This window comes from Dromaius novaehollandiae, chromosome 1, assembly GCF_036370855.1.
Source record: "Dromaius novaehollandiae isolate bDroNov1 chromosome 1, bDroNov1.hap1, whole genome shotgun sequence".
Taxonomy (NCBI): Eukaryota; Metazoa; Chordata; class Aves; order Casuariiformes; family Dromaiidae; genus Dromaius; species Dromaius novaehollandiae.
The window spans coordinates 211,304,915-211,319,454 of record NC_088098.1 but is presented as its reverse complement, the minus strand read 5'-3'; the positions used below and the strand labels follow the sequence as shown (position 1 = coordinate 211,319,454).

At 37.3% G+C, this 14,540-nt stretch overlaps 1 protein-coding gene across 7 annotated transcripts in view; it reads left to right on the top strand.

Moving 5' to 3' along the window:
- The window catches only part of DLG2 (discs large MAGUK scaffold protein 2), a 999,439-nt gene that overhangs the window by 756,605 nt on the left and 228,294 nt on the right, over positions 1–14,540 (top strand). For all 7 annotated transcript variants that reach the window (XM_064505171.1, XM_064505176.1, XM_064505174.1 and 4 more), the window contains one exon: positions 7,204–7,360. In XM_064505171.1, coding sequence (XP_064361241.1) covers positions 7,204–7,360 — 157 coding nt within the window. The remainder of the gene's footprint in view (positions 1–7,203; positions 7,361–14,540) is intronic.

Below are 14,540 nucleotides of genomic sequence, written 5' to 3'. Positions count from 1 at the left end.
TGGGTTTCCACCATTCCTCTGCTAAAGTGATTCATAATACTGCTTTTGAGATGCACTTTGTGGCTGCTTTACCTACGAGGCTTTCTAGCACACGCTTAGATGTATGGCCTGCTTGCTGGCTGTATGTGGCTGTGTAGTCATTTAAGTAGTAGAATAACTGGGTCCTGTGAAGTGGAACTGAAATATGGGAGGGACAAAGAAATATAGGTAGAATTGGATTCACTGGCACTTATTCCTTTCCATCTTGTTGAATATGTGATAATTGAGCTGTCTAGAACAGATTTTTAAAAAACTTTAATAGATGTTTAACCTAGGTAATGAGATCACACTTAAAACCAATTCTTATTTTTTAAGGCATGCTTTTGTGCAGTTTGTGTATAGCAAAAAATAGGTGTCAAAGTAAAAGAAAAATCAAGATGTCCTTAAAGCCTAAGTTTTCTTTATATTCAAGCCATGTATCCTTCATCGTTCAATAAGAGCACATGAGGAGAACAGATCTATCATACCTATAATGGTGTGAACTTCACAGGTGTTTGATGTCATTGTTGGTAGAAGTATTTTGTAAAGTTAGCGCAATCTCACTGATAACTTCCCTAATGTTTTATTTGCATGGTTTAAAAACAAGAAAACTATAATGTTTGCTTTTGAAAATATTGTTAATCTGAGTTTTTTGAAGTGGTTTTAAGGAATGATTTTAACTGTGAAAATTTAAAACAGGAAAAATACTGGATGAAAATGAAAACTTCTTACTTGGAAATCCTGCTGTACTATCTGACAAAGCTATGATTTTAGTGGTCTATGATAGCTATTCTTTCTGCAGTAGACATTTGGACTAAACTGTATCTTACATGCTACCATTTATACCAGTCATCTCTTCTGCTGAGCTGCTTAGAAACGGGGATTTCAACTTATTTTATTGAGAGTGTTTTGATGGAAATTTTTAAATAATTTCTCAATATGACTGAGTGTCTCATATATATATATATAAAAATATTGATAAATAAATAAACAGAATTTGAACCATGACTAAGGGTAAGAATTTTTATTCTTAACAGGAAAGATATTACAGACTGCTTTGTGTTTCCAAAGTATCCTGTATATAAAGTAATCCTGGGTGCTTGCTACTGAAGGACTGTATATTGATATTTCAAAACATTGCTTAGAGGCACTGCTATTTTTAGATATTCTCTCAGCCTTTGAATAGTTCCTGTCTCCTGACAGTGTGATTTGGCTTGCCTATCACCATTTCCATTTCATCAGGCTTTGCTTACAAACTGAAAAGCTGGACCATTCATGCCCACAACTCCTGAAAATATAGAAAAGTGGTTTTGATGTATAACTAATAGTTTTTTTGAAAGCAGGGTGTAAAGCAACCTTTCTAGTATACAGTGGCTGTGTTGCTATAGCAGGTGCAACAGAGATGCAGATTTCAGGACCTACTTTGGATTATTAGCATATAAATAATGCACCTCCTAGACTGTGGAAAGAGAGACACATGCTTATGTGAGACAAACTATAAATGAATAAGTATACTGGAATAGTCATCTCCCTTCAAAGTTATGGAGCCTGTTAGCTGTCCAAAATTGTCCAAAATTGAATTGTAGCGTTCAGATTTCTCAAATCTGGGAGACATACACCTGTGCATTTAAGATAAATGTCAGGCATCAGGGTAACAATGCAGAGCAGTTTCACTTTTCCAACGAGAAATTATTCTTGCTTGCCAGCTCCATCTTGCTATCTGTAAACAGAAAACATTGCCTGGTGTGCAGGCTTTAATTTCTTTATAAGGGACAAAATGAAAGACTGTTGAAGTCCAGAGGGGTTCCCACAAAACAAACAGAGTTGCACATGTATAAGCTAGTGCACTCATGCGTACATCATTCAGGTTGAAGCCTGGCTCCCAGTAGGTTCCCTTGTATTAAATATACTTCAAAGTTTGTGACAAGTTAGACATGATGTTTGGAGAATAACTGCATAAAAAATGTAGTCAGCCTTAAAGTTAGGATAAAGTATTGCTTCTATGGTTAATACCAACGATCAATCAACAAGAGACACCAAGGAAGCTGTAGTCAAATAGCCAAGAAAAATACTCATTTCAAGCAGAAGGGGTAACTACTAAGAAAAAATATATTATGCTATGTGATATAATAAATGAACATCTGATAATGGACTGACTGCTTTAGCTGCTTGTACATCAGAATGAGAATATTTAATAAAATGAAATAGCAGGTTACCGAGCAATTACAGGTTGTAATGAAAATGAACTCTGCTATTTGCTGCTAAAGTAGTGTGAATGTTTTGTGTTGCAGTATGTGCATACAGCACCTACACAGAGCGTGCGTAGCCTTACTGGGGGACTCTGGGTGCTACCGGGGTGCAAGCAGCAAGAGAAATAAATATTCTGACGGGCTTTCTATGATGTGTGTTACTGCAAAGCTAGATCGTCATGTGCATGAATGGATGTATTGTTTCAATATCCTTTGTGAAGCAAACAGCATTTTGGGGGGGGAGAAAAAATAAGCCTGCAGCTGAAGCAAGATCAAAGCCATATTTCTAAGTCTCCACCGATCTGGGGTACCTCACTGATTGTATCGACCTGAAGAAATATCTCAGGTCTGCTATTTCAAAGGGCTTGGTGTTCTTTATATACCTCTGGATGTTCCAGAAAGCATCGAATAGTTTTGACACCCCAATTTTATATATAATACAACTAAAATAGAAAGAGATATGTCAATGTGAGATGAATAATAAAACTAACTATATTCTTTTACGTAGCCAGCAGCACAAAAAAAGCAAATTAGGAATGGATTTTCTTTCAGTTAGCTATTATAAGAATTGTTTCGATAAAGCTCTGCCCCATCATTTATCAGACCAGTTTTTAATCTTTTAAATTAAATCCTCAATTACTATGGACTCACAACCTATAAAAAATGGTAGGGATACTCACATTTTTATCGTATCATTTTCTTACTGTAAAACCAGTCAAAACAAATACTCAATACAAACATCCTCGATACAAACCACTAGGATGTTTTGAATTTGATGAGCAAATAAAACAAACATGAACAAAAAAAAGGCTAAGGAGGAAAAGCGCCTCACTTTTTTGAGTTGTTTAATCACATTTTTATGAAAGAAGAAAAGTTCCTTAAGCGTTGAAGTCTTACCCACCTGATTTTGTTACTACTAATTGCTTTCAAATATTAATCTAATAATACTTTGCTCTTACATCAGGCCTGCCTTTTATAATGTGCTTTACAGGAAACAGATCTGACGCATTCCCTGCAGCAAGTAACCAAGTCCATCCAAACTGATTCTCCCATTGATTTCTGAGCTTGTAAATTTGTGTTGGATTGCAGCACTTTGTGTGCTCCTTTGCTCCTGGTTATGATTTGTGACAGTCAATCTTCCTTTCCTCTTTCTCCACAATTTTTATTGTTTATTCCTTTCCCTTTTTTCTTACAGACACAGTCTCTCCCTTTATCCGCTCCTCTCTTTTCTTTGCTTTTTTTTCTTTTCTTTTTTTTTTTTTTTTTTTTTTTTTTTTTTTTTTTTTTTTTGCCTTCTGCTGCCTTCTGTCAGTCCAGGAATGTTTTCATCTCGCTCTCTTTACTAATTTCTGCTTGATTTCCCCTGCTGCTCTTCTCTGTTTGTGTTTGGTATGAAGCTGCAGGAGGGCATAAAACATGCGCACACAGAATTAAAGTGCTAGCGCGCTTTGTTAACACCTAGAAACTTACCTTCAGCCTTATTAATCACAGAAGAAATTGTAAATGTGATAACTAGTTAAAGCTGGAGACAGAAGCTTGCATTCAGTAAAACCGTTTGTTCCTTTTTAGTAACTATAGAGTGCCACCTATTGTCTCAGCAGAAATACATGTATTTTTTACATAAATTACTCTGAAATTATACTTTGCCTCAGTTGCTGTTTTCTGTAGAGAAGAGATTATTTTTACTGAGTGTATTTACTGCAAGAAAATATCATTCACGTTTGAGTTACATTTCTTTCACTTCTTACTCTGTCGTCATGTCTACTTTAATTATTTGATTCCATTTTTCCTAATGTTACTTCCCAGATATTACTCTAGGCCTCCTTTGACAAGGGAAATTGGAGCACCTGTTCTTAGAGCTCTTTTCTCATCGTGTCAAAACAGATGACTATAACTTTATATGCCAGATGAATAAATATGTCATGTTCTCATCTTTAGCCTTATCATAGCTTTTTCTTTGAGTTGAGTTAAAGCATTGCTACATAACTTCTACATTACTCATAAGAGATCACCTGGTCAGTGGCTGGTATTGTAGTTTTTTTTAAGTAGGAAACTCTCTTCCTACGTTAACTTCATAGCATGCTACAAAGTTTTATCATCATAAGTACTCTTTCAGTTCTTTTTCAGACTACGTGCGCTATGCAAGCATGAACTATTATATATTCCAAAAGTCTGAGAGTTATTTGTAACACATTGGTGAGCTGACGTATACCTTCTATTTCCAGTAGTTTTTGCAATACAATCATCGCCCAAGATTGTTTCTATCATCGTGACAATAGCACTTGCACCTTGTTGGATCCACCATTTAGATTCTGCAAGACACTCAGAAATGAAACAAATCTGAATGTATGGCACCGTTGGTCAGTCTCTCTGTACGGCCAAATTTGAGTCATGACCAAATTGACCTGATTAAGCTGAAGACAAGGAGCCAAAAACCATTGTGTTCTCATCACAGCTTCTGCCACATCCCCATTATTGTTTGGGCTTCCTCCGAACATAATCATCCAAGAACAAAATGTGAATTTTGCTGTCAAAAGGCCAAAATTACAAAACAGTGCTGACAGCATTTTAGGCATAAATCTGCTGACTTGATCAGACACAGGGATTAATAACTGGGCCAACTTTTTGTTGAGCTGCACAGCTGAGTATTCAGCAGATACGCAGTTGTATTGACCTAGTTTTGCCCATAGCACTGGCTTTCACGTTAGGATCTAAGCTGCCTGTCATATATAACAATACTCAGTTTCATTTTTAATAAGAACTCTTCTGATTACCCACCAGCAGAGCATGCAAATATATTTGTTTGACTTTAGTGCCTCTTTTTCATCAATACCCCCAAAATAGTAATGGTAGTAGCTCAGCTCTCGCAAAACAGTTTTGATCCGTAGGACTCGAAGAAGACAAGCATCACCATATCATTTTGTGGATGAGGAAAATGAAGCTGAAAGAAATGAGTGACTTGCCAAAATCACTCAGCAGCTCATGAGCTATGCTGGGGAAGGAACCCGCTCTTCCAATCCACTTACCCTAATTCTGTCCCAACCCTTAGGCCACCCTTCCTAATTAAAAGCCTGTGTGGACTTCTTACATCTGGATTACATTATACCTAATCTGCACATACTTAAGGAGGTTATAAAAGTGTTACTACAAGGCAAATCAATTGCAATGATCCAAAAGACAGAAAAAAAAAAATCACTTTCTATCCTTGTTGGTTAAAAATACTTCAAGAATATATAAATATATACTTATATGAATATGACTTTTTTCTCAGAGCTGTATTTTTCAAAGTTGTTTTCTGACCATATAAAATTAAGAAAAGGTTATGAGATGGAAGGCCATATGGAATAGGACTAACATTTTCAGTATTCAGTCATTTCCTTTTTAAAACATTATCAGAAAAACTTCTTTAATTTGTTTCTTTCAAAAATAACAAGCTTAAGTATCAGCAAGCTGAGATGTTATCTAAAGATCATGATCAGGCTGGAGATATTGTATGAGCATTAACGTTGAGCAAAACTGAACAAATTCCTACTGATTTTGGAATTATTCTGTAAAGACTAAGTTCCCATCTATACAACCATACAACTTTATGCACATCCAAAAAGACATACCTCAGTGCATCACTCTGCCCTCTCACTTAAAAAAAAAAAAAGAAGAAAAAAGAAATCGAAATACCATTCTTATTACATAGAACCATTATATGTATAAAACAGTTATTTGGTACATAGGAAATACTAATACACTCTGGAATATGTTTCTTGGGAGCTTTTGTGTGTGTGTTTGTACTTGTCCTTTTGCTTGTAATTACTAATTGAAAAAATTAAGAATTATAAGAAGATTCTATGTCTCTGTGCAAAATCACAGAAGGGTTAGGTCTACATGCGTGTGAGTATTTGCAGGCCTGGGCCTAAGATTTTCATGTATTCTTATTAACAGCATGTGCACTCTTTTTCTGGAAAGTAAATTTAGTAGAGGTATTTGAAATTAGGTAAGTACAGATAAATATGGTGTGTGTTTGTATATATGGTTGTCTGTGCTTCTGTACCCAGCAGAGAGGCAGGTCTGAGGCCTGGTACATACAGTAAAGACTGGAAATCAGAATACCCGGGACACTGTCTCAGTTATGCTACCCTGATTGCTTAGGAGAGTCATCTCCTCTGTCTGCTTTCCCATCAGTAAAATGCACATTATGAACTTTATATCCTTTGGGACATATTTTCAATCTACAGATGGAAAGTGCTGTGTAACAGTTACTATTTATTGTAGCTGTTATTATTTATTGATTTCTGTCATTACGAAGAACTTTTTAAAATGCTAAAATACAAGCAAATATCCCTCAGCCTGGTTCAGCGATAACACTATTACGTGACCTTACAAGTGCGAGTTCCTGTTGATGTCAAACCAGACCTTTTCATGGGATTCTTCTGTATTGATCATATAAATGTTATTTGCTCCAAATCTTGGATTGAACATGAATGCCATTTCTTGCCTGGATTTTTTAAACTTTTTCTTTGTTCATTTATTTGTTTAAAAAGCAAGACTAGATCTTAAAAGAAAAAAAGGCATTATGTCAAGATTGATTGTATTTGTGTATACAGTATCACTATAATTAAAATTATAAAATATCTTCAGGGTTTTTTGTTTGCTTGTTTGTTTTGAATAAATTCACTGTTTTACTTAGTGAAGACTTCTGCAGTGGACAGGAGTTCATAGAGAAGTTTGGACTCACCCATGAGTTAAAAAAAAGGCTCCTGGTTAATTCCTACTGTCTCTGGTCTCGAATTAATACATTTATATCATTTATTAAGTGGTTTCCTTAGGTAATAGCATGCCCAGTATGTCTTAAACAACATGTAGTATGCTGAAGATGCCTTGAGAGATGTGTATGCAGTAAGAGTTTTGAATGGATAAACATTATTGTTTTGTTTCTATACAGAGAGCCTCGAAAAATCATCCTGCATAAGGGCTCCACAGGACTTGGTTTTAACATTGTGGGAGGCGAAGATGGGGAAGGCATTTTCGTGTCTTTCATCCTAGCAGGCGGGCCTGCCGATCTCAGCGGAGAACTACAGAGAGGAGATCAAATTTTATCCGTAAGTATTTGTGTTTGGTTTCGCCAGCCAATTACTTTTTCTTGTTCTCTGTCTATATTGCATAGGACACACAAAGAAGGCTTCCTACAGCCTATTTGGTTTCCATGCTGTGCTATTTCTTGCTTAAAATGGTAATTCATTTGTTAGTTAAATCCAAGGTGGCAACAGTTCACTACTGAATATTTTATTTGTTTGCTCTTGCTTTTTATAGCATTTGTTAATGGTGTTAGCTGCACTTAGCTCAGAATGACACCCTTCTCTGCTTGGTACTTTCTGCAGTATGGCAACAACACAAAGAAGAGGTCAGCGGCTGTGCAGACCTCAGCACCTCCCAATTCAGCCCATCATCCATCTCCGTTTTGCCCAAAAAGGCACCACTGAGTCAGAAAATATTTCTCAGTTTTATCTTTTCTTTGAGGAAAAAAAGTAGTAGGATGAAATCATCCAGACTGTGGGTGCCACCTAGTGTGCACCAAACTGCTTAGCAAATGTCCCAATACAAGATAAGGTTAATTAGGTTAGGTTAATTATCTCTGCTCCTCTAATGAATTTGATGATCATTCTGAAATTCATTTCAAATTTTAGAGGATAAAAAGGCTGCATAGCCTGAGGTTATATTTTGCATACTTAGTTTCAGAAACGTTGTTTTAATTTTCCTTTCATGTATATATTGATAGCATACAATTCAAAAACAGAGCATTTATGTTTTAGACTCTGTAAGGTAATTGAACATCTTACTGGAACAATCTGAATGTAAAGGATTTTTGAATGACAATGAAAGTCTTGAAAATGTAGTTGTGTCCTTTCACGCGATGCCGCCTTACAGAAAAAAAGGAAACTCTACCAAAATGATACAGCTGTGGCTGTTTCATGTGAAGTACATCAACAGCCCTAAGCCAAAGAACTGAAACCCAGGAGTTATTTGTTTCAGATGAGTGAGCTACACACGAGGCTGGCATGTCACACACCTTCCCACTGTATGGCTTTCTGTCCCCATGAATCACACAGCGCTGGCTGCCCTTTGGTTTGCAGCAGTGGGAGAAGATGGCTGCAGCCTGGGCAGTTTGTGGCAAGGTCCTATGGCATTGTAAATGTTCAAATTCCTTCAGGAGGATGCCGAATCGGGTTTTCCTACATTTGTTATGAGCGTCTTGCCCTCTGGCCTCTTGTATGAAAAGGGAATTTGTCTTCCACATCTGTCAAAGCTTTGCTGTAAAAAGGTGACTGCTGCTGCTCTGTGGCATATGGAAAATCTGACAAGTTAACACCAAAAGAATGCAGTAACCTGAAATTGTGAGGATTATCGTGATATATTTCATCTACACCTTGCCCTTGCAAATATAGTGAGAAAATTGAGAAAGGGCAAGTAAGAAATGTTCAGGTGCCTTCAAGATAACCCTAAGCAGAAGGTTCATAGAAGACTGCAAAAATAACCACCCAAATAGACTCTCTCACGCTTATCAACATGAAGAGACAAGGCAGGCAAATGCTTGTGCCAAAAAGAGCACAGATAAGAAACCTGAAGAGTAGAAATGGAAATTTCTTCAGAGCAATTATGCAATGTACTTTTTGTTTGTCTAGATGGCCTCAAGAGAAGGCTAATTGGAAGACAGCTGTGAGCCTTTCACAGTACATTGTATTCAGAGATCCAGCAGATCAGATATAACTTTAAAAGTCCATTTTCTATTTTCCTTTATTTCTAAGTGGCCAAAAGTAGGACTGTGGAGTGCTGCTGCAGTTGAATTTTGAACTCTGTTTCTTGTCTCTTTCACAGCAATGTTTTCCATAAGTCCTAATTAAACTTGCCAGTGTCGCTGCAGCATTTACTTGTCATGCAAAAAGAGCTTATTTGTTCATTGAGCAGAGTGGGATGGAAATTGTTACTAATTTAGACTGCATGCATATCCCCAGGCAATCACCAAGTCAGGCACTGCTGTCTTATTTAGTCACAAATAACTATTATGAATCCATTTTCCATATTCAAATGAAACAAATTTCATGCACAAGCTAGTTTTAGAGCTCATTAATCTTAGACCAGTGTCTGGTGAAGGGTCCCAGACACCTTAATTTTATAAGGGCTCTACAGAGCAGGTCTGCTTCTCTCCATTTATTCCTTCTTGTCTCATCCCTCAGAAACATTTATGTCCTTACTGAAACAGTTTTTTCCATTTGTTTCTCAAAACATGACAAATCTGATTTACCAAGATCAAATAGTGCCCTCAAAGCTAGTATTTCTAATTAACTTAGGGCTGGTTAAGTTTCTTTCAAACAGGAAGTGTAGTAAGTGATTTAGACTTTGGAGACCTGGATTTAATTCCTGATTTCACCATAGACCTTCAGTATGACCTTGGGCAAGGTGCCTTACATTCCTAAGCCTCAGTGTCCTATGTGGAAGAGGAGGATCATGGCACAGTCTTAATTCCTGTGCTGCAAACATGGGGAAATGTTGATTGGTTGGCTGAGAGAAGTGTGTACTCACCTACAAAGAGGGTACCTGTAAAAATACCTTAAATAGACTGCAAATCCATGAGTGTAACCCCACGTAGCTGAGAATATGTGCTGTTCTTGGGTGACCTGTTGGGTACTCAGAGATCTTTAGAAATGGTTCTATCTGGCAAGTGGGTTGGCATCACTGCCTCTCCGTGCTGTTGCCTGGGATGCTCCAAAGAGCAAGACCCCATGAACTGCACCTCCAGCACCTGGAATAGCCATCATCCTGGGCATTACACTGGTCTGCTTGAAGGAAGAGGATTGTGGGGGTTTGCTTCCAGCCTTGAGCTTGAAAGCTTTCCAGGCTTGAGCTGCCTGGTAAGAGCTGAACGCACCAGCCCAGTGCCATTTTTTTAGTTCAAGAGAGCAAGCACTGGTGTAGGAAAGCCAAATACAGGGTGCTTATGTCTTGTTTAGGGAATGGTGATAGCATGGCTGAGACTTAGCGGTCCCAAGGGCCACTGACCAGGTTCATCTGAGGTGCGTTATAAATTGTTGCAAGCCTGTTTAGGGGCTAACGTGTTACCTTGCGGGCAGAGTTTGGTCGAGTTTGAGGAGACCCTGGTTTCTATTCCTAGTCCTGGAGTCAGCCCAAAGGGCTTGAGCAAACTCCATAGCTTGTCAGCCTCAGTTTCTGCCTTTTTTTGCGGGATATGCCATAGCGAGGAACCCAAGCGTACAGCCCTCCAGGGCCCCTATGGAAGACTGTATGCCTTAGCCCTGGCTCCATGAATGAGGGGTGAAATTCGAGTTCATTCTTCCCAGATGCCACCAGATGGCATCGCAGGATCAGCAGTGACAGAGCTCTGCCTCTGAAAGACCTTAAGAATAACAGGGATAGCCATATTTTTATGTTTTCAGATAATTGGCTGAAAATGTTTAAAACTTATCTCAGAAAGCAGAGCGATATTCAAAATGATTTTGTACAGAGAGAAGAAATGAGTCATAGCTGAATCCTGAAGGCAAATAGGAGAATAATGGAAAATGTTATGAGTAGACAATGACAAAATGTTTCAAGTAGCAAAAAATGAATTAAATTATAGTATTAAATTTATGATAAACTGTTCCCCCCCCCCCCACCAAAGTGGGATTTTTTATTTTTTTAGTGCAGGTTTCTTCTTGAAATAATTCATTATGCTCTTGTGATTAACTACTAAACTGAAAAAAAAAAAAAACAACCTTCTTGATTCTGTGTCTTTAAAATATAGTAAAGTAAACATCAGCAATATATGGTCTTCAGTATGACAGAATATATCCTTACCTCTCATCTTGTCACATTATTAAGTCTAATCTAAACATTATTAAATAGCATTTTGAATACTAATTGACATATAATACTGGAAACGAGGTGCAATTATACTAACTGATTTGTTTAAAATCTTCCAAGAAGTCTGGGCCGAGACTGGACTTAGAAGCTGCTTGAACTCTGATCTAACCCCAAGTTCTCTATCTATTAGGGAAATGCAGTCTCTAGTATAAATAAAACGTAATGTTCCTTGATGCCATCCTTGCACTGTAAAATTCGACTTCCCATTGTAAAGGTTATATTGCCTATTAAAATTAGGCAATATTTTGTTGTTTAATAAAAATCACCTTCCTGTGCACAAATGATTTCCAAGAGTCGTAAGGCCACACATTGTGCATACTAGAGAGAACAGGTTGTACTGTGAGGGTGACGTAGTACTTAAAAGAAACCATTGCTTCCGTTTTTCCTACTGCCTAACCTGAATTGGATGAATGAAGTTAACCAAATTCTGTATGATATTCCTCTTGATCTAGCATAGTACCAGGATATATTCATATAAGGGGAAAGACGGTGTCCCCCCCCCCCCCCCCCCCCCCCCGCTACTTCCTGAGAATCAAATAAGTATGTCCTGGGGAAAGGGCTGGCACAGCTATCCTGTGGGATTTTCTGTTGCTGGCTGATTACATTATCTGTGGTGAGTATGCAACACTGGTATATGAACATCTCAGCTCTATACTGCCTCTGGTCTTTTGTACAAGGTTCTCCCTGGTAGAGGGAAGGTGATCTTTTACATTGATCAGATCTTGCCTTGTGTCAGTGCGTTGTCCTGCTATCATTTTCATGAGGAGATGTTTTCTTTCCCTTACAAACAGTTTAGACACTTCTCTTTCCACCCAGTTCCTCTCACTTCTCCTCCCACACAACTGCTGCCCGCCTTCTCACTCACACCTGTAGCAAAAATATGCATTCAAACAATATATGTTCTGCAATTTCTGCTCCAAAATGTGCTGCATAAAGAGCAGGATAGAGTGTAAGAACTCTGCCTTTTTATAGGAAATATTTATGCTTCCTTTTGCTGCAGTTAGAAGTGACCTTCAGGTTGCCTTCCCTTACTCTGGTACAGGGAAGCTTTCAGGTTTTCTAATTTAAAACCACTTTTTGTACATGGTAAAAGCAGTAAAACTACTCAGGGCAAAGACTGCATTTTGTTACCTAGTTACAAAACTAAGAAAAAAGGAAATACCATTTGGTTTTGCTTCTCAAAATAATTCTTTTCTCTTTTTTTTTCAAATTGCAACTGTCTTGAAAAATATTTCAACTCTCTCCACTGGGCACATGCCCAAAATGGGCTTTATGATGGAGATCTCTATAAGGCCTGGAATCCTTTCTCCATGGAACATCAGCTCACTGCTCTTTGGCTTTGTGAAATAGTTTTAGGTTTATAGTAGATACTCCCTTTGCCTTTTCTACAGGATTTATTTGCAGAGGCATTGGCTGTATAGTTAAGATGCTTTTTTTCTCTATGGTGTTGTGGATGATGTATGACTCTGTCGTCTCGCGTGGAAGGGTCTATCAAATTCTGCAGCCCATAGTTGCATTTGTCCGTGTAATTGGCGAGTCCCTTTTTTTTAACGTTAAACTTAACTGTTTAGCCAATAGGAAAAATATAATTATGTAAACTTGCTCTAATGTATATACCATTATATATCATATATGGGGAATTTTAGTATGTAATCAGCACAGTGATTTAAACTGGTATATTAATTCACATGAACTGTTTTAGAGAAGTAGAAGTTGTTCAGAAAATCAATGGAAGAAGTGGTTGCAAAGCTTTTCCAAATGATAATTACTGCATGCTAGGTGATGTGTGTGATAAATCTGAAAAAGAAAATCTTTGTGGAGAGAGAAAAGGAGATAAGAACACAGATGCTGTCATAAGCCAGCACGATGACACCAACTATAAAGTAACATAGGTTAAGCTTCTTATGAGCGAATAGTGGATTAATCCAAGTTCAGGCTTTGTTAATACTGGGAAATGAGTAGAACAGGGTATACAACCCTTTAGGCTCCCTCTGTTGCTAACAGAAAGATATAGCTGCTTCTGGAGTATGATTTACCTTCTCCTAAAGTAGACATTTTACACAGGTCAGATGAACATTGTGGTGTAGAAGTGTGTATTTCTTTCTACTGATTATAGATAGTTTGGGGCGACTTCCCAAATAAAATCTTATTCAAACTGGCCAAAAAAGTTCATGAATATTTTTAGTAGAGAATATGGAGAATCAAGTATAACATAGATACTTCCAGATTTTGTTCTGATCAGCAAGGAAGAACTGCCTGAAAATTGAAAAATGAAATGCAGCTTGCACATAATGGCATAGGTTTTGAATTTTATTGAAAGAGAATGAGGAAGTACAGAAGGATAAGAAACATGAGCTTCAAAACCAGATTGCTATGCATTCAGAGTTGATGTGGAAAATCTCACAGGGAACAAGTTTTAAAGTAAAAGGGAACTCAAAAGTGGTAGCTGTTTATTTAAGAAAGACTATTAAAAGCACAGCAAAAAAGGAAAGATAGGAAGCAGTGAACTGAGATAACGTGAGAGCCGTTCGATGGTCTGAAACTCAAGGAAGAAACAGAAAGAGTGGAAGCTAGGTCAAGTTAGTATTGTTCTAAAAATCAAAGTTCTCATTTTTTTTTAATTTTAGGGAGCTTTTGGGAACAAAGTCAAAAGGACAAGATATAAAATGAACTCTAATTAGCAAAGATTAGAAAAAATATTAAGAAAATATTTGATAAGAGAGAAAAAAACAAGGAATACATGAATTTCTAAATAGTTGGAGGAAACAATGTTTAAAGGTGAGACTGGGAAAGCTGAAAGGTTTAGTGCATTTTTTTGCTTTTGCATCTTTAAAAAAGGATTCATGATCATCCTGTTAGAGCAGTAATGAACACACAAGGAGAGCAGTCTTTAAACTAGGCAAAAACCTAATACTTAGTAAGTATCTCAAGAAAGATGTTTAAAAAACAGCTGAAATTCATCCTTGAGTACCTAAGGAATTATTTCAAGCAGACCATTAGAGATTTTTTTTAGAGAAGTCAAGGAATATTTGGGATTACAGATCAGTTTGCCCAATTTTCCATGGAAAACTACTGGAAAAAAAGAATCTATTTAGTTGTAAACACCTAGAATACAATAAAGGAATTTGTAATAGTCACTATGAATTTTTCAAGCATAAACTGTCAAGCATGATTTCATGCCTGAAAGGACAACAGACCTTGTGGCTGGGGAAAAAGCAATAGATGTTATTTTACAACAAACTTGCTACCCCTGTGAGTTCCCTATCAACATCTTCTTGTAGTGGTGGACCACAAGTCCCCCAGAAGTTAGGGAAAAAGAGAAAAAGCAAAGATGCTGTCATGGCAGGATTACAGCAATGGGAA